At 46.4% G+C, this 19,229-nt stretch overlaps 1 protein-coding gene across 3 annotated transcripts in view; it reads left to right on the forward strand.

The window, feature by feature from the left end:
* Window positions 1–12,438, forward strand: part of LOC111143099 (KIAA1324 ortholog) — a 67,890-nt gene extending 55,452 nt beyond the window's left edge. For 2 of the 3 annotated variants that reach the window (XM_022496574.1, XM_022496575.1), the window contains 11 exons: window positions 1,592–1,697; window positions 2,011–2,148; window positions 2,661–2,924; window positions 4,692–4,865; window positions 7,515–7,695; window positions 8,007–8,103; window positions 8,577–8,678; window positions 10,004–10,130; window positions 10,208–10,386; window positions 10,902–11,067; window positions 12,157–12,435. In XM_022496574.1, coding sequence (XP_022352282.1) covers window positions 1,592–1,697; window positions 2,011–2,148; window positions 2,661–2,924; window positions 4,692–4,865; window positions 7,515–7,695; window positions 8,007–8,103; window positions 8,577–8,678; window positions 10,004–10,130; window positions 10,208–10,386; window positions 10,902–11,067; window positions 12,157–12,225 — 1,603 coding nt within the window. In that variant the 3' untranslated portion in view covers window positions 12,226–12,435. Of the gene's footprint in view, window positions 1–1,591; window positions 1,698–2,010; window positions 2,149–2,660; window positions 2,925–4,691; window positions 4,866–7,514; window positions 7,696–8,006; window positions 8,104–8,576; window positions 8,679–10,003; window positions 10,131–10,207; window positions 10,387–10,901; window positions 11,068–12,125 lie in introns of all 3 variants that reach the window. The other variant, XM_022496576.1, reaches the window with a different exon arrangement.
* Window positions 12,439–19,229: the final 6,791 nt, after the last annotated feature.

Genomic DNA, 19,229 nt, shown 5'->3' on the forward strand with positions numbered 1-19,229 from the left:
AGGTCATGATCCCAGGGTCCTGGGATCGAGCCCCACGTCGGGCTCTCTGCTCAGCGGGGAACCTGCTTCCCCCACTCTCACTCTGCCTGCCTCTCTGCCTACTTGTGATCTCTCTCTGTCAAATAAATAAATAAAATCTTTAAAAAATTAAGTAAGTAAGTAAGTAAATAAACCCTAAATAAATAAATAAATAAATAAATAAATTTTTAAAAATTTTAAAAGAGGGCCAGAAGTATCCATAGACAGTTCGTCTTCATTTGGGACAAGAAGACTGAGATGGATGGCTCTTGCTGTCATAATGATCCCCATATCCCAAGAAGACCTAGGACATCAAGCAATGCGTTTGCCATTAAAATAAAGACTACAGGCAATGTGGTGTGGTGAAAAGAACACTCTACTGAAAACAGGCACTTGAACTTCACCAGTTACTGGCTTTGTGAACTCGGGGAAGTCACCATGCTCCTGTAGGCTTCAGGCTCCTCGTTGGTAAAACAGGGGGATTGATAGTCTGTGACTTTGGACTAACTCAGGTTGAGATGATTTTTCCAGCCCAGTGGTTAGCATAACTGTGTAGATAGGAGTTGGGACTGGTGGTCCTTAGGACACAAGCAAATGGCCAAGGACAAAAGAAAAGCCATAAATGGATTTCCAAAGCCAAAGTGAATTCTTCTGCCCATATGAGCTTTCAAGATGAGGGAGGACCGCTGAATGCATTTCCCTATTGCCAGTCTGGCTTCTCCATTACCTTCTTCAGGCTCCCTTCTTTCCATCACTGGCACAGTGCTCAAGCCCATGGTAGTTGCTCAAAAGGAATAATGTCTCTTCTCTTAATTTACACTACTCAGCGATGAGCTGAGTAAATTAATTTATAACCCATTTGCAGGGTGAGCTCAGTTTTTAGGCTTTGGAGGGATGGGGGTAACATTCCCAAAAGGACATTTCAATTTGCAAAGCTGACTGCTCCAGTAGAGTGGTTCCTCACCTCTTCCACTCACCACCCCTACCCCACCTGCCCCCTGGGGCTTGGCTCTGTCTTCCCAAAAGAAGGACCAGCCTGAGAACTTGGCTGAAGAGATGACAAATTGAAATATCTGCTCATTCGACCCGAGAAAATTTCCCACCACCCCAGAGAGTGAGCTGCTAAGTGCATGTAGGTACTCTCGAACCTTGATGTGCTTCTGCGTCACCTGGGAATCACATTAACGTGCAGATTCTGATTCAGTGGGTCTGGGTGGGGGGCCTGAGGTTCCGGGCCTCTGATAAGCTCGGGTGAGGGCAATGCTGCTGGTCTGAGGACCCCACTCTGCTAGTGAGATTCTAGAGCATGTTACAAAGCACTCCTCCCTCTGTTATGCCCTTGGATCTCACCACAGTGATGGAAGGTAAATAAAAAAGGTATTATCACCTTCATTTTACAGATGAGGAAACCAATTTGATCACATAGCCAGGTGGCAGAATTGGACTTAATCTGTGCTCTTTCCAAAGTCCTCAGAACTTAATCCTGTCCCCCAGCAGACCTTTTGCTGCTGTCTGGGCTCTTTGGGAAGCATTGCCTGGTCTTGGGAGCTGACTTTTCATTTCTGCCCCACAGACCTCCACAGTCAGTGACGGCAGACACGGAGAATAAAGAGGTGGCCAGGATCACATTTGTCTTTGAGACCATCTGTTCTGTGAACTGTGAGCTCTACTTCATGGTGGTATGTTTCCCTTTCTTTGTCTGCTGTGGGGTTTCTGGGAACTATTGTGAGGGTTGGCCCCCTTTGGCCATCAACATAACTGACCGCTGGCCCCCTTTGGTGCGCCAGTATAACTGATGGCCCCGTTTATAGTAACTTCACAGAAGGGCCTAGACTGTCCTTCAGGGACTTCACAGTTTAACATGGGTCTGACCCGACTGTTCTGGCCCCCGGGATGGCAGCAGTATGGGAACACTGCCCCCCCTGCCCCCCCACGCACACCAGCCAGCCACCCAGCCACTGTGCCTTCTTCACTTGTCTATCTTGGATTCAGGGTGTGAATTCTAGGACCAATACTCCCGTGGAGACATGGAAAGGTTCCAAAGGCAAACAGTCTTACACCTATATCATCGAGGAGAATGCTACCATGAGCTTCACCTGGGCCTTCCAGAGGACGACTTTTCATGAGACGGTAAGCTGCTGCCCTTCTCCAGACGCCTGGCTTCCAGAAGAGACCTCTGAGCCAGGATAATTCCTGGCAGTAGCTTAAGTGTGAGTGTGAGGTTCAGAACCCAAGGGTTTGAAGGATCTGAAAGAGTCAACACGGAACGGCCTGTTCCCGCCCCTGAGAAGCATCTGGCCTTGTCCAAACGACTTCCCAGGAAGATGGCACTAAAAGTTCAAGGACATTTTTTGTCCCCTTTCACAAGGAAGAGACCTGCTTTTTTCATGTAATGGTATCTACTGCATATTTCTCCTGTGGCACTTAGTATTTTTATACAACATTTAGAATGGGCTCGTCTTGGTTTAATGTGACACAAAATGTTCACGAAGGGCTACTCTTCAGTGAAGAAGAACAGTATGCTTCTCAGATTTTTCTCAAGTACTGGAGGGTAAAGAGGGTTAAGTAGTCATTTGCTATTTCTAGAGAATCCAATTGCTGCCGACATCTCAGTTCTCTGCCCTCTCTCCTCCCATTTCCAGGGCAGGAAGTACACCAATGATGTCGCCAAAATCTACTCCATCAATATCACCAACGTCATGGACGGGGTGGCCTCCTACTGCCGTCCCTGTGCCCTGGAAGCCTCTGACATGGGCTCCTCCTGCACCTCTTGTCCTCCTGGCTACTACATCGATCGGGACTCAGGAACCTGCCACTCCTGCCCCCCGAACACAATCCTGAAGGCCCACCAGCCTTACGGCATCCAGGCCTGTGTGCCCTGCGGTCCAGGGACCAAGAGCAACAAGGTGCCAACCATGTATCATGCATCCTAACCTTGGATCTCTGAATGGTGCCAAGACCTGGGGCAGTGGGGTGGGGGGTGCTCTTGAGGGGTCGATAGCCAAGCATTCCCTGTAGCTCATTCTCAGGTTGGAGTCCTTGAGGATACCTGCCCAGGCTTTGAGCATGGAGAGCAAGTTCTTAGCTGCAGAGAGGTTGGTTTTCAGGGTCTAGGCCTCAGCCATGGACAAGTCTCATCTTCACGGGGTGGGTTAGGGAGATCTGTGACCATCCGGTCCAGAGGGTTATTTGCCATCTCTGCAGAGACCTAAAGGGAAGGAATGAGAGCTTGGGCTCACATTCAGCCTACTTCAGTGCAGCGTATTGTCATGGGAGTTGACCCCCCTCTCCTTTGGGAAGGCAACCCACCATCGCTGGGACATACAGTTAACTGGCATTGCTATCTTTTATCCTAGAGGTTTTTTCTAAAGTAAATTAACAGTGCTATTGCCCCCATGCACTTTCTGAAGCTAAGAAAGTACTATGATGAAAAGCTCTTAAGTATTCATTAACGCTTTATTTATTTATTATTAATATATAATGTATTATTTGCCCCAGGGATACAGGTCTGTGAATCATCATTCATTCACAATTCACAGCACTCATCAGAGCACATACCCTCCGCAGTGTCCATCATGCAGCCACCCCATTCTTCCCACCCATCTCCCCTCCAGCAGCCCTCAGTTTGTTTCCTGAGATTAAGAGTCTCTTGCGGACGGGGAGGGAGACAAATCATTAATCCTTTTTAAATGAACTTATATTTCACTTATCACAACCACATCGATACACAAACATCTGTGAGGCATTATTTATACAGTCTGCAAATGCTGCTTAGTTTAGCTGTGCAGTAAATGCCACAGTTCTGCAGACCCCGGGGCACCTTCTCCAGGCACCCCAGGCCTTTGCGGCAAACTTCTTTCCCTAGGGCTCCCTCTGCCGCTGAGGGAGGGAATGACAGTTGCATAAGGCTGCTGCTGAACGGAGATTCTAGAAAGGAGTAAGGTGTTTATGGGGTTTATGGGATGTAATCCCCTCTTTTTAAAGATTTACTTATTTATTACTTATTATTATTATTATTATTATTATTATTATTATTTATTTATACCAAATAGGGAGAGAGGGAGAGCGAGAGGACAGAGAGAGAGGGAGAGAAGCTGACTTCGCGCTGAGCACAGAGCCCCTTGTGGGGCTCCATTTCACGACCCACGAGATCAGGACCCATAAGATCATGACCTGAGCCAAAACCACCTAGGCCCCCTAAATCCCCTCTGAAGCTCAGTGTCCTGCAGAGAACCTGGGAGAGAGGAGGCAGGCTTTTGAAAAGGCAGGCATTTGAAAGTGGGGCACGGGAAAGGCTTGTAGCTTCTCTTCTGCCATCCCGAACACCCTTCTTCTGGTTCACTCCTCCTTGTCTTCTGCTGAAAAGCAAGAAGGGGCTACCTTGAGTCCTGAGAGAGTTCAGCCATCTAGGCAGAGGGACAAGGCTATAAAATCTGACCAAATTCCTTACTGAAAAATGGTAGACTCGGGTCTGTATACCATATACGTGCTAACAAGTGAGCTGTGGGATGCCCTCACTGGCCCATTTCCCTTATTTTAATACCCACACGATCCTTAAGTCTGCTTCTCTCACTCCTGGACTGGACCAGGCTGGGGACAATGGCTGCCACTCTCCATACAGTCCCCTTCAGGCCCCTCCCGAACAGCCCACCTGACCGAGCCTTTCCCCTCAGATCCACTCTTTGTGCTACAATGACTGCACCTTCTCCACCAGCACTCCGACCAGGGGGTTGGACTACAACTTCTTGGCTTTGGCAAACACCGTCTCTCTGGCTGGAGGGCCAAGCTTCACTTCCAAAGGGCTGAAATATTTCCACCACTTTACCCTCAGTCTGTGTGGAAACGAGGTAAGCTGTGTGAGTGCCGGGGCGTTGTATCGAAATGGGACACCAGAGGGTCAGAGCCAGAGATGGACACAGGTGCAAAGCCAAAAAACCAGGCAGCAGGCGACTGAGAAGACGACAGCGTTTCTAAGTGATGATAATTCTCCCAGAGGACATTTTCCTCTAAAATTAAATCATTTGGAATATAAACATTTAGGAAAATAAAGGTGTTTGAGTTAAGATATTCATTTACTCCTACCTGACTTTAATTCTTTCAAAATGAATACAAAAAAACAATGCCAGAGGAAGATTTTTTTTTCCCTTTAAAGAGCAGTCTGAGCAGTCTTCAGTAATCAAGGCATTTGACGTTTGCTTTCTAAAGACCGGATAAAAATAAACTCTATGTAATTCATCTCTCAGAACCTTTGTGGGCAGTTTTTTAAAAGGGAAGTGAAAGGCTTTCTAGGATATGGGAAGAATGTTACCTTTAGCCGTTTCATGCTGCTGTAAATGTGTTGGATGCACAAGTCAAAGACAGAAATGTAAAGAGTAATCCCAGCACTACAGCACTTAACTAAATTACAAACAAGCCGGGATTAGCAGTCAGAGAGATAGTTTCAAACGTTGCAAGATAAAGGGCATCTTGAGCCTTTAGTCTGCGACCCTGTGTGGCAGTGAGACCTCACTTAACACACAGTCCATCTTCTACCACCTTCTGGAACATGTGAAAAAAGTTGATTTGTGTTTATATAGAGAACACGCCAAGAAATAAACCAATCAATGTTCTATGGCAATTATATCTTAATTTAAAAAAAAGAAATAATCTATGGAAGATTAGAGATGCATGTCTCTATCTTGTTTTTACAAGTCTTTGAAGAAGTTCAAATGAAGCTTCCAAGGAGTTAGTGATAACTCAGAAACTGAGGCTGATTAAAGCAAGATCCATGTAGCAAAAGTTTCATTCAGTGAGTGGGGAGAGAGATGAAGACAGGGAATTTGGAGAGATTGACTTTTTGGTTTTTTCCCCTTTATTCTTTTCAGAAATGTCTCCTGTGTGCTGTCACACTACTGTCAGTTCAAAGACCAAAATGGGTCTTTGTTTTACCGTAACGCAAAGGTTTCTTTCTGTTCTCCTGTCCCTAATTTCTTACAATCTAAAAATTAACTAAGAATCACCAGATTTAGCAATTGACATAACTTCATTTGTAATAAAATTTAGAATATTGGAAATCTGACAGGGTAAGTGCTTAGGACACTTCCATTCTTAAACATTTTATTAAGCTTTTAATTTTAATTCCAGTATAGTTAGTTAACGTACATTACTAGAATGTAACATAGTGTTACCTTAGTTTCAGGAGTACAATGTAGTGATTTGACACTTCCATACATCACCTGGTGCTCATCACAAGTACATTCCTTAGTCTCCATCAACTGTTTTCACCCACCCACCTCCCACCCACCTCTCTTCTGGTAGCCATCAGCTTGTTCTCTATAGTTTAGAGTCTCTTTCCTGGTTTGCCTCCCTCCCTCTCTCTCTTTTTTCCTTTGTTCATTTATTTTGTTTCTTAAATTCCACATATGAGTGAAATCATATAGTATTTGTCTTTCTCTATTTATTTCACTTAGCATAATTAATACTCTCTAGCTCCAGCCATGTTGTTGCAAAAGGCAGAATTTCATTCTTTTTATGGCTGAATAATACTCCATTGTGTATATACGCCACATCTTCTTTATCCATTAATTTATCAGTGGGTACTTGGGCTGCTTCCACAATTTGGCTTTTGTAAATAACACTGCAATAAACTTAGGGGTGCACATATCCTTTTGAATAAGTGCTTTTGTATTTATTCTTTGGGTTTAGTACACTCAAATTTAAAGTAGTGAACAAATGATTTTATGCTGACAAACACGTTATATACTGATATTCCATAAATGTAATGTTGTTGAAGGAATAATACCTCAGTATTTCCTCTATTACAAAATCTCCGGGAAGAAGGAGACTTAATCTTACCATCTTCCAGAGTTCTCTACAGTGAGGGTTGTTAGAGAACATTTTATTTCTTGTCATGTTCTCTACATAAACACAGACTTTCTTCACTTGGTACTTTTTTTTTTTAGTGGATTAGGTTCCAATTATTTCTAAGATGTCCTATCTCAAGGCAGGGAGGGGGCTAGTTGTGGGGTCTGTTTTAACTGCTGGGAATCTCTCTGGAAAGTGCTCTCACAACAAGCACTAAGGGAGACAGAGAGGGAATGTGAGCCAAGCCAGATGTTCAAAAACTTCAGAGAATCAGTTATATATTTCAGTATCTATCAAGAAATCCGGCCAGGAGAAGGAAGACTATTAACTGGTGGGCTAGTATATTAGAGCTCCAGGTCCTTTGCCACCACCACAACCCTGCTTATATGAGGCTCCCGTGTGACTCTGAGGAAACAAAAAGGCTTGGTGACCTTTGGGCCAGAGTTCCAGAAACTAGGACACCGAGGCCTTATTTTTAGCTTTAAAAAAAAAAATGTGTCTTGTAATTAGATCTAGGATGAAATCATTCCATTGCAGCATACCACTGGAAGGCTGAAATTTCAGATGTGAAAGCAATGTGCCCTCTTCCCCTTTGGGAATTGTGTGACCATTCACTCCTTCCCACTCCTTCCTCCCTACGTCCCCCTACCCAGGGTAAGAAAATGTCCGTGTGTGCCGACAATGTCACTGACCTCCGGATTCCTGAGGGTGAGTCGGGTTTCTCCAAATCCATCACAGCCTACGTCTGCCAGGCGGTCATCATCCCCCCGGAGGTGACAGGCTACAAGGCTGGAGTGTCCTCGCAGCCTGTCAGCCTCGCCGACCGTCTTATTGGTGAGTGACCCAGCTGCTCCAGCCTGTGTGAGTGTGTGTGTGTGTGTGTGTGTGTGTGTGTGTGTGTGTGTAAGAGAGAGTGAGGCTACCGGGCTCTGAGGTAAAAAGGCCCCAGATGAGGGGCCCACCCTCTTGATCTCTGTTTTGTATTCCATCCTGGGGCCTCTGACAAACCTTGGTTTACCCTTTCATGAGCCAGTCGGGAATGTGAGGAGATGGAGGAAGGTTGGATGTTGAAGGTATTGGAAGAGTTGAAGTGGTTGCTGGCTCATGCTACTAATGACAACTAATTAGGAGCTCTAATTTGGCAGGGGTGACAACAGATATGACTCTGGATGGAATCACCTCCCCAGCTGAACTTTTCCACCCGGAGTCCTTGGGAATACCGGACGTGATCTTCTTTTATAGGTGAAGATGAGAGACCAGGCCGATGCAAGGGAAACCTAGCCCCTCCACCATTTCTGGTGCATCCCTCTCTCCAGCCACCTACTTATCAAGCCAGAACATGTCCGATGTCTAGCAGATTGACCCAGCCATGACAGCTACAGGCTGGGAGTTCACTGGTCCCAGCTTCTGGGGTATTACTGGGGCAGGTCTGCCCTGGAGGCAGGGAGAAATATGGGATTATCTGTGGCTGACTTCCCTTCCTGCCTTAGGAGACTCCGGTGTTATGCCTATGCTAACCTCTCCTGGACCAATGCCTTTCCCCTTGACCAGCTCTCCCCCATCCCCACTCTCACAGTGTATAAACCAACTCCTGTGCACCCCCAAGTCCTGACTTCCCCAGCAAGGGAACTGTTCGGTGCTGACCTCACTTAGTGACTCTCCAATGAAACAGGTGAGTGACTTCTACCCCCACCGGGGGCTGGCTTGCTCTGCAGGTCCAATGACGTGACCCAGTCCTGCAGTTCTGGGAGATCGACCACCATCCGTGTCCGATGCAGTCCACTGAAACCCGCCCCTGGACATCTGTCGCTGCCGAGGTAAAGGGGTGTGTAACAAGGTCTCCCTTCTTTGGACTCATTTCATCCCAAGAGTCAAAGAGAAAACAGTCTGAGAGGCAGGAGTGGGCTATTGGGGACACAGTCATGACTTCAAATTCTCAATCTTCAGGTGTCAAGAGTGGGGCAGAAGGAAGAGTCCAAGCTATTCTCACAATCCCATACCATTATGGGGACAACTAGGCACAGCTATTGGATTCATGTCCTCCACTTAGTAGCTATGTTATCATGGATACATTTCTTATCTTCTCTGGGCCTCTTGTTCCTTATCTGTAAAATGAGGATAACAAGAAGTTCCCTCAGGGGGTGATCTTGAGGCTTCAATGAGACCATGAGACTTGTGGACTTCTTGTGGTGTCTGGTGTGTACTTGCTATTATTAGGAGGAGTAACAGTTTTAGCAATCTCTGCGCAATCAAAAGACCCAATTATGAGTTTAATAGCTGGGTGTGCTGAATCAAGAATTCTGGAACCAATTTGATTGCAGGACCCTCCCCCCACCTCCTTCTTTCCCCCAACTAACATGTTGCGGGGCGCTAATGTCTTGAGGAAGATGGTTTGGAGAATGCTGTTTCTTTCTCTTTCTTTTTTCTTTTTCTTTTTTTTTTAAGATTTTATTTATTTATTAAAGAGAGACACAGGGGGGAAGGGTAGAAGGAGAAACAGGCTCCCTACTCAGTGGGGAGCCCAACTCAGGGCTCGATCCCAGGACCCTGGAACCATGACCTGAGCTGAAGGCACATGCCCAGCCGACTGAGCCACCCAGGCACCCAGGGGAATGCTGTTTCTAAATAGCAGCTGCTCGGGGAGATGGGGACCAATGCAAGATATTTTGACTCTGTGGTGTCAAAATATAAGACCATTGTTCTTGCTGGTGTAAACATTGCTGTAAAGTAACTGACAGATATCCATGACCTAAGTCTGTTCCTGAAACCCAGCACCCCACCCCCCCTGCCCAAGGAAGCTGCATTGAAGCGGCTTTTGCAAAATGTCACAGGTCCATGAGGGAGAACAGAAGCCTCTGAGGGGGGGCTGGCTGGGGCAGCCACGGTACAGCTCAGACACCTGACATTAGCTCTCATCTGATGTAGCAGAAACAAATGGGCAGAGGGTAGAGAACCTGGTGGAGACTTGGAAGTCCTCTTGTTATCAGGGACACTGGAGAGCAAAACCTGTATTAAGGACTAGTTGGAAGGATCCTGCGGGGGCTAACAGTCCGGCGAGGAGAGCTATGAGATGATGGGACTCCCACCAGCTCTTGCCACCATCCAGCACCTAAGCCCTCATGTCTCCTTTCTGCTTTGCTAGCGCATGTTCCGATGGGACCTGTGATGGCTGTAACTTCCACTTCCTGTGGGAGAGCCTGGCTGCTTGTCCGCTCTGCTCCCCTGCCGACTACCATGCTATCGTCAGCAGCTGTGTGGCTGGGATCCAGGTGGGTCTTTCTGCTCAGGGACGTCCTGGGAGAGAAGGGAATGTGATCTCTGAGTTCCTTGTCTTTGTCCCCAACAGAAGACCACTTACGTGTGGCGTGAGCCAAAGCTGTGTGCGGGTGGCATCTCCCTGCCTGAGCAGAGAGTCACCATCTGCAAAACGATCGACTTCTGGCTGAAAGTGGGCATCTCTGCAGGCACCTGTACTGCCATCCTGCTCACCGTCCTGACCTGTTACTTTTGGAAAAAGAATCAAAAGTATGTGATGGGGTATTGGAGTCTGGGGATGGGCAGGGTTGGGTCACTGCACCAGGAAGAGAACGTCTGAGAATTCAATCCATGAGGCTTTTCTCTGGGGTTGGCCATGGACCCTGTGACTCCAGCCAGAGACTTGTTGAGCCACTTATCCAGCAGCTGCCTTGGCTGTCCTGATTCCTGAACAGGGACAGTACCACGTGGCGGTTTATAAAGGACCGTTAGATGCTCAAAGGAAAAGCAGAGTACCCTTAGTTTGTTGCTATTATTACTAATTAAAATAATGACTTCATGATTCCAGTATTTCTATTAAGCCTTGAGAACACAGACACAGCTAGCCTTAAGGAAAGAAGATCACTGAGCTGGAAGTCAAGATTCCTTAGCTGTAAGCCCAGGCCTCACACCATTTTGCTAGGCTTCAGTTTCCTTATCTGTGGCTCCCTGTTTAGGGCCCAGCCTCTCTCCCTCTCCCCTCCCGCATTTCCTTGTCTAACCTTTCCCTTTGCCCTGCCTCACAGACTGGAGTACAAGTACTCCAAGCTGGTGATGAACGCTACCCTCAAGGACTGCGACCTGCCAGCCGCTGACAGCTGTGCCATCATGGAAGGCGAGGACGTGGAGGATGACCTCATCTTTACCAGCAAGAAGTCACTCTTTGGGAAGATCAAATCATTTACCTCTAAGGTAGGGAGGCTGGCCAGCACACTGAGGTCAGCCTGGAGGGCTGGAGAAGACACCAGTCCTAGGACATTGAATGGTCCCACACTGTTCAGGGACCACTCACTACTCTACTCCCCACCCTCCCTACTGTTCCAGCCCCCCACCCTCAAAATCCTGGCTTCTGCCTTCTGTATTTCCACACCATTACTGATTCCCATGGGGCCCAAGGCTGCTCTTGACCAGGCTCCTTCTCTCCCAACATGCACTCCAGTTGATGGACTGTTTGGGCCTTTTAACTTCCAGAAGGAGTATTGAACCATCCACGTTGTAAGAATCATTTCCCTTTTTTTTTTTTTTTGGAGGGTGGGGAAGAGGCGATCCCTAGGATCAACTTCTGATAGAAGTGAGGCTCTCCTTTGACCAGTGGAGGGTGCTGTCCCCTGATGTCTGGGCCCGAACCTGTGGGGGCTGTCATAGCTAAGGCCACGTTGCTCACCACTGAGCGCTGTGGAGCTGGGAGAGTTGGCTCCGTGTGTGTGTGGGTGGGTGAGCAGATCTGAAGCTCATAAATGCTATGCTGACAGCACTGTCGCCAGGTGTGGGGCCAGCAGAGAGCATCCGAGCCCCAGCCTGCCAGAGCCCACACCTCCCTCCTGTCCTGAACCAGTTCATCCAACAGGTGTGGGTGGGAGGGTGGTAACCAGAGAGGAGAGGACTGGCGGGATGGGCAGGGGAGGGTGGGGAGGAGTTTAGACTGCTGAATCTCATTCCCTTTGTGCTAACCCGTCAGGGTGATGCATGTGTGTATGTGTGTGTGTGTGTGTGTGTGTGAGCAAGACCAATGGGAGAACCATTCACCCTGGGACCCCTGAGTCTTTCTGGGTTTTTAGAATTCAGCAAAGATGCAAAGCAGGGGGTTTTAAAGATTTTTCTTACCCTCTGACTGACTGGAAGGACCAAGAAGAATAGAGGGTATCTTCTGTCTGTTTCCACAAAGCCACTGAAGCAGGAATTCCATAAGGGTTCCTTCTGTCACCTCTTTTCCGTTTCTCTCCTTTGTTCCCCATCTTGCCGCCGTGCAGCAGCCAGCTCCTGTCACCATCTCTCTTTCAGAGGACTCCTGATGGATTTGACTCCGTGCCACTGAAGACATCGTCAGGAGGCCCAGACATGGACCTGTAAGAGGCACTGCCCTGCCTCCCCTGCCTCCTCACCTGGGCACACCACCTTGCAAGCCTGTGGCGATTTGGCTGCCAGCTTCCTGCTGGGAAACTCTTCATTGTGGCCTTATCAGAAGAAGTTTGGATTTCAGATATCTGGTTTTTTTATAGAGTACCCAAACCCTCCTTTCTGCTTGCCTCAAACCTATCAAATATACCCACACTTTGTTTGTATATTACTCCCTTTCTCGCATCTTGTTTCCCAAAATGGTCTAGCTGCCAGAGCCATAGCTTCGTCTGCTCATAATTCATAGAGCTCCAGAATGAAAATATTTCTCTCTTCTGAAGTATAGAAACAACTTCCTCTGTCCTAAGGGCAGAAGCAGCTGGGAGTTTTTCTGGTGATCTGCCCTCAGCTTATGATCTCTTTAGGAGAGAGGCTGGGTAAGGAGAGTGTTGGTGTTCTCTCCTGGTCTGTCATGGTAGTCTGGATTCTTCTCTCCTGGATAACCAGCTCAGACTGAGTTTCGTGGCTAGGCTGAGGGCAAGGTGAGTAAGGTCTGGGGAAGAAAAGTCTTGATAAGCACAAAGAGAAGCAATAAGGAAAGTTTCATTTTATTTTTGAAACTAGGTACTTCACTTCCTTTTTCTCAATAAGCGATGAATATTCTCACGAGAGCCAAAGGAAAAAGTGCACCAAGAAAATGCCCAAAGCCCCAGTGAACTTATTCTCCCTGCTTATTTTTTAACGTCCCACCATCTCCCTATGATGTTAAAGAGAACCAGGTAAGCCCCAAACACAGGTGTTCTTGCTTTCTTCTCTGCTTGCTTGTACCCACAGACACGACAAACCTTACCAGCAAGGAAAATGTCCTGCACTTGAGGTCCCCACTTGTACAGGCTTGAGCATATCATGGACCAGGGGTATCTTATTTTGAAAGAACACGAGGAAGCCAAGGTTTTAGTGGGGCCGTACTGGGGGATCTGGCCCACAATGGGATGGACCCGAGGTGGCCAGGATATCTGCTTCTAAGCTTAACTCATCTGCTCAGCTCCAGAACAAACATTTTCTGGGCTGGCCAAAAACAGAATTGACTGCTAGCCCATACTCCAGCCAGAGGACCACATCAGTCTTCCTGGAGGAAAGACTAGGGGAATTGAAAAAGTTATTTAGCAAACTGTCATCCTTCACCCTCCCAAGCCCCTAGCTTTCTCTTTTTCCTGTTCTCATTTCTTCTGTGTGCTAAAAACGAAAAAGACTTCTGGTTCCAATTTCTGGCAGATCCCCTTCTGAAAGGTGAGTAAAGTGAGTGTCCTCTGTGCCCCTTCTCCCCACTTTGGCACCTCGTGTAACTGATGGACTTCAAGTAACTGCAATGGCAAAACCAGTGCAAGAGTTTAAATTCTTGTTCTCTTACTCCTGGTGTTCTCCCTCCCTCGCTATCAGCCTGGCATGACCATCCCTGGGTGAGGGCCCACTCAACCTTGGTTGTGCCTCTTTTTTTTCCTGAGTGGCCACCTGGTCCCCAGAGGGTAGGTATAGAATGGGAATGGTCTTTCAGAGTGGTTTGTCTGCCACCAAGATGGTCTGCTGGTCTGATTAGGCACTGCTCCTCCGGCAGTGCCCTTATAAAAGGGTCAGTGAGAACCGGGCCCTGCTGTGAACTTCTGGTCATCGGTAGGATCACTGAAGGCAGGCGGTCCCTTTGGTTCAATACATCTAGGAGCTTTGCTGGGGTGGGGGGCGTGCTCCTCTCGGGGGAGTCAGGCTCTCAGACCCTGGAAGCGATGTTGGAATTTCTCCCAACGGATGCAGATACCTCGCTCCTGAACTCCAGCGGAAAGTTTTCTGTGGCCTCAGCAACACCCAGAAAGCATCTGCTTTCCCACTGAATAACTTTCTTTGTGGCAAGAGCATACATGGTCCTTAGACTGGAAGCAGTAGGAAAAAATATCTACCCTGTTGACTTCTTTATTCTGACATCTTGAACCTCAGTGCCCCCAGAGCAACCTCAAACTCCACTGTTTGAGTCACAACGTTTTAAGCATCTCCCTTTATCTATCTCTTGGTGTACCAACTTCTGTGGATCTTCCCTGGGTCTTGCCAGGAGCTCCTGAGTTGTATTGGGGTCACCTGTTGCTCAGACATATTCAGTATTTTTTTAACAGCATTGAGATATAATTCACATACCATACAACTGGCTCATTGAAAATGTACAAGTCAGTGGATTTGAATATATTCAAAGAACTGTGCAGCCATCACCATGCTCAATTTTAGGACAGACACATGTTAGATTTTTATATGGGAAAAGCCTTTAACTCTTAAACTAAGGCTATAGTGCTTTGCACAGGCTACTGCGGGAGGTAGTGTGGGCTCAGGAGACAAAATACTTAAATCCCATTTGGTCACCTAGAGTGCTGGAAGACACAAGTAATTCTCATCATGTAAGCATCACATGATTTGGCAGGGAACATAAACGAACATTGTGGTATATTCAAGGACCAGGCGATTTCTTATGCCAAGGCTTTTTTTTTTTTTTTTTTTTTTTTTTTGGTCTGACTCTGCATTAAAGATAGGATTGACTATATTTATACAACAGAGACTTTGTGACAGATTTTTCAGCTTTGTGAAACCAAATTTTTGTCCCAACAAGACTGCTTGGATTTCCTTTTTATTTTGTATTCCAAGAGTTTGTAGTTTATTAGGGGATGGCTATGGCTTATCACATTTTTCCCCTTTTCTTTTTCTTTCTTTCTTTCTTTCTTTCTTTCTTTTTTTTTTTTTGTGAAAGAAAACGTATGTTTCAAGTTGTTTTTCTTGAACACGGGTTGGGTGGCTGGATGGGGGAGTGAGAAATGGAAGTGTTCTTGAAGCTTAAGCTGAAGGTGAAGAGCATTCTGGAACCCCAGAGTGACAGAGAAAAGAGCATGCTTCAGAGCAATAGGGACCTAGGATGGAAAGCCTCTCACCACCTGTTGAGGAATCAGCCAACAACCAAAGCCTGTTTCCACAGTAATAAAATGCATCTAATGATGCCTTACTTCTCCAGATTGGGTGAGGATCAAAGAGAGAATACATAAAACTCTTCGCATCTTCCCTCCCTTCCTTTCCAGTTTAGTTTTCTCTCGTGTGGCACTGAGTCCAGCCATAGAACAATGTATCTACAAAGACAAGTAAAATTTACTTCTTTGGATACGAAGTGGATTCTTAAAGACTACATGCGGAGAAAATCACAGAGGACATCAGGACCTACCATTTCCAGGGTTAGCTGGATTTTCCTGCCTCAGTACTTTCCTTCACTCTGGTTGAGGCATTTAACCCCCCAGAAAGATCTCCCTCAGCTGGTTGTTTTCCTCAGACTGAGTTGTACCTGGTTGTACTGATGGTTAACTAAATATCAGTCCAGTTTATGGTATAAAATCTAAACTAGAGGCAAGGACTATCCCCATTGTAATGGATGATGAAAGTGCATCTGCAACAGAGTTAGTGTTGTGGCGTGTAAGGTCCCTAACAGCCTACGTGCCCCCTCTCTGCCCACATTGGTTCCACTCCAGCTACACTTTTAAAAAAAATTATTTTTAAGTCATCTCCACGTTAAATGTAGGGCTTGAACTCACAACCCTGAGATCAAGAGTCACACGCTCTACTGAGCCAGCCAGACACCTCACTATTCACACAACTTTGGACTGTCCCTCATAAGCTCTTTTGCACCTCCCAGCATTGGCCTATGCCTCTGCCTTTGCCTTTTCACCTGATTGACCCCCACCCAGCCTTCAAAATCACCCCACTATGGGGATGCCTGGGTGGCTCAGTTGGTTAAGCATCTGCCTTCAGCTCAGGTCATGATCTCAGGATCCTGGGATCCAGTCCAACATCGGGCTCCTTGATCAGCAGGGAGTTTGGTCCTCCCTCTGTCTGCTGCCCCCCTGCTTATGTGTGCACATTCTCTCTCTCTGACAAATAAAAACATCTTTTTAAAAAAAAATCACCCCACTGTGAATCTTTCCCTGGCTCACCCACAGAGGACACAATAGTGAAGAAACACTGACATGGGAATACTACAGTTAATTTACATGAATTCAATCATATACTGTGCAGTGTCCCAGTGCATCAAACAAGCAGCAGACGTGACCAAGCTTGAAACTGTGGGAGGGGCACCTGGCTGGCTCAGACAATGAAGCATGCAGCTCTTGACCTTAGGGCTTTGAGTTTGAGCCCCATGTTGGATGCAGAGATTACTTTAAAATAAAATCTTAAAAAAAGAAAAAAGAAACTGGTATGTGTGTGTGGGATGGATATGTGAACGATTTTAAGGGTTTCCCAATCAATGACAAAGAAGTGAAATACATTGTCAGGTGACAAGGCAAGAAGATACTGATCTAAATCTTAAAGAAGACAATTAGTTGAAAACCACAGAGCAACAAGTCTTATTGAAGAGACAAAGAAATTGATGTAGGTTGCATATACAAAAGTTCATCGATAATTTAAGAGCTGTTCAAGGGGAATTTGACATATTAATTTCATATTAGCCCTGAAGCTAACAATCCCACATAAAATGTAATAGCCCAAACCATACAGTGTGGTAGGAGAATGGACACCTCCTTCCAACTCTAACAGGGAGAGGCAGGATCAAAGTCCGCCCAGATCCTGGCAACTTTCCCTGACCCATGTTATTTTTAGATGGTTCCTCCTACATCATCTAAGGACAGCAACATTAACTTCCTTTGTTACTGGCTCTCTCTGATAGAAGGGAGTGGGCAGCCCCGAGCTGGGAGTTGGGTTGTCAGTTTCTCCTGAAACAGTATGAAAATGCTACTGTCCTCTAGGGACCTAGAAGGGTGGGTGCTGCATTGATCTGGGGGGAAGGGTGAATAGTGTAGCACAGATAGCTTCCCGAAGGAAGAAGGAATTGGCCAGTTTGGAGGAACAGGGGAGGGAAGGGGGTTTCCGGGTAGAAGGGGTTTGTATAAAGGCTCAGAGACAAGAAAGGTGTGCTACAGGTAGCGCAGCATGGGGAATGTGAGGAGGAATGTCAAGAATGTCAAGAGATAAGGGGAACATTTGAGAGAATTTGGTAGAGGACAGATCATGAAGGCCTTTGCAAGGCATATCTGGACATTCTCCGAGGGTAACAGATAGCCACTGATGGTTTCTAGCAGGGGAGTGAGAGGGTAGGGCCCGCTTGTCCAACACTGAGAAATCCTCCTTCAGATCCAAGACAAAAAGAGGAATGCAAAGAGGTACTGAAACAAGACCCAGGAGAGCCCTCCTACTTTAGCCAGCACTGAACTGGTAAAAACTGAGAATGGCATCTGGGGCTGCATGATCCTCCCTCTTTTCTTGCTCTTTCCCTGCAGGTAGTCATTCTCTACGGGCTGTCCACCAGCTGCCCAGGACCCCTGAGGCCCTGAACCCGCAACAAGCTTCTAACCTCCCAGCCTACTCCCTGCAACTCACATCCCCAATAAGGATATAATAAGCACCTGCCCCGTGTAAGGCACTATGCTAGGTCCAGTGGGGATAAAGATGCAATAAAGGGTCTCTGCCCTATAAGAAAAAGCCACATCTTCTAGCCAAGTTCCTCACGGCTCTCTTTTCTGCTATGGAATGCTAACAAAGAAACAAGCTCAAACATGAGACTATCTTGGAATCTTACCAGTATTCAGGTTTGGTTCTATTGCTTAATTTCCCTGGGCCTCAGTGTTCTTGTGTAGAAGAGGAAGGGGTTGACATACCTGTTTTCCTTGAACCCTTGAATCCCTGGGTCCTCAGCTCTAGCACCCAATAGCTGTTCTCAGTATTAAAGGCCAATGGAAAGCACACATCCAAAAGTGGTTATCACCCCATAACTGAAGTACTATTGTGGATTTGTTTTTGTGTTAGTTTCTGGCAGTGTAATAACACTTTATTTTCTGCTGATTGGAAATTCTAATTGGCGGCTGTATATGTCTGATGAATAAGAAGGGAAAATGAATTTGTTAAAATCACGTTTGTTAAACATATTTTAAAACACGGGGACAAGGTGATGAAAAGATTAGGAATTACTAGGCTAGCAATTACCTAAGATTCACCTCCAGCTCTAAAAATTCTATGATTCCTAAGTTGATGAAGTATGCCATTATGGTAATTGTTATATTTATCAGGTAACATGAGCATTTTATTTTATTTTTAAAATATTTTTATTTATTTATTTGACAGAGATCACGAGTAGGCAGAAAGGCAGGCAGAGAGAGAGGAGGAAGCAGGCTCCCCGCGGAGCAGAGAGCCCGATGTGGGGCTGGATCAACCCTGGGATCATGACCTGAGCGGAAGGCAGAGACTTTAACCCACTGAGCCATCCAGGCGCCCCTAACATGAGCATTTTAAAGGAAGATGACTATAATATAATGATAAGACTAATGGTGAAAATTCCTAAAGAAATTTGTGGAGGCTGGAATTTTAAGGCCATCCATCCAATTATACTGATGACCTCCTTATAGGATTAGCCTTGTGAACCTCCTCCGCCCAGGCCCCAGTGCAGCCTCAAGAACACCCATCACTGTCTTGAAACTTAGCAAAGAACACACTCTGGCAGTGCCTTCACGGACAGGGAAGAGTCAGCCCCTATCAGACCTTGCCCTCAGAAGGTTTCAGGCAACTTAACATTATGAAGACAGTTTTCTTACATGTTTTCTCGGGAGACTGCAGCTGCCTACATGTCCTTTTCACTGGTTTTAAGTCTAGCATCCTAGGCAAACTGAACCTAGGGAGGCAAACCCAGACAATCCCCTTACCGAAGGCCCCCTCCGGATCTCTACTTGTCAGCTTCACCACTGTCTTTTGCCCTACATTACACCTAAGTTGGCTTGGCAGACATTGTTGGAAAGCAGGGATAGCAATGCCATATCCTCATCACAGGAGCCCATGCAATGGCTGTAAGACCAAGAGAGACTTAGCACAGCTAGCTGGGGGGGCATTGGGGGTGGGGTTCTAAATAATCTCATTATCTTTACTTTATCTAAATAATCTCATTATTTTTGATAACT

This window comes from Enhydra lutris, unplaced genomic scaffold (genome assembly GCF_002288905.1).
Source record: "Enhydra lutris kenyoni isolate GAN:26980312 unplaced genomic scaffold, ASM228890v2 scaffoldscaffold9, whole genome shotgun sequence".
Lineage (NCBI taxonomy): Eukaryota > Metazoa > Chordata > Mammalia > Carnivora > Mustelidae > Enhydra > Enhydra lutris.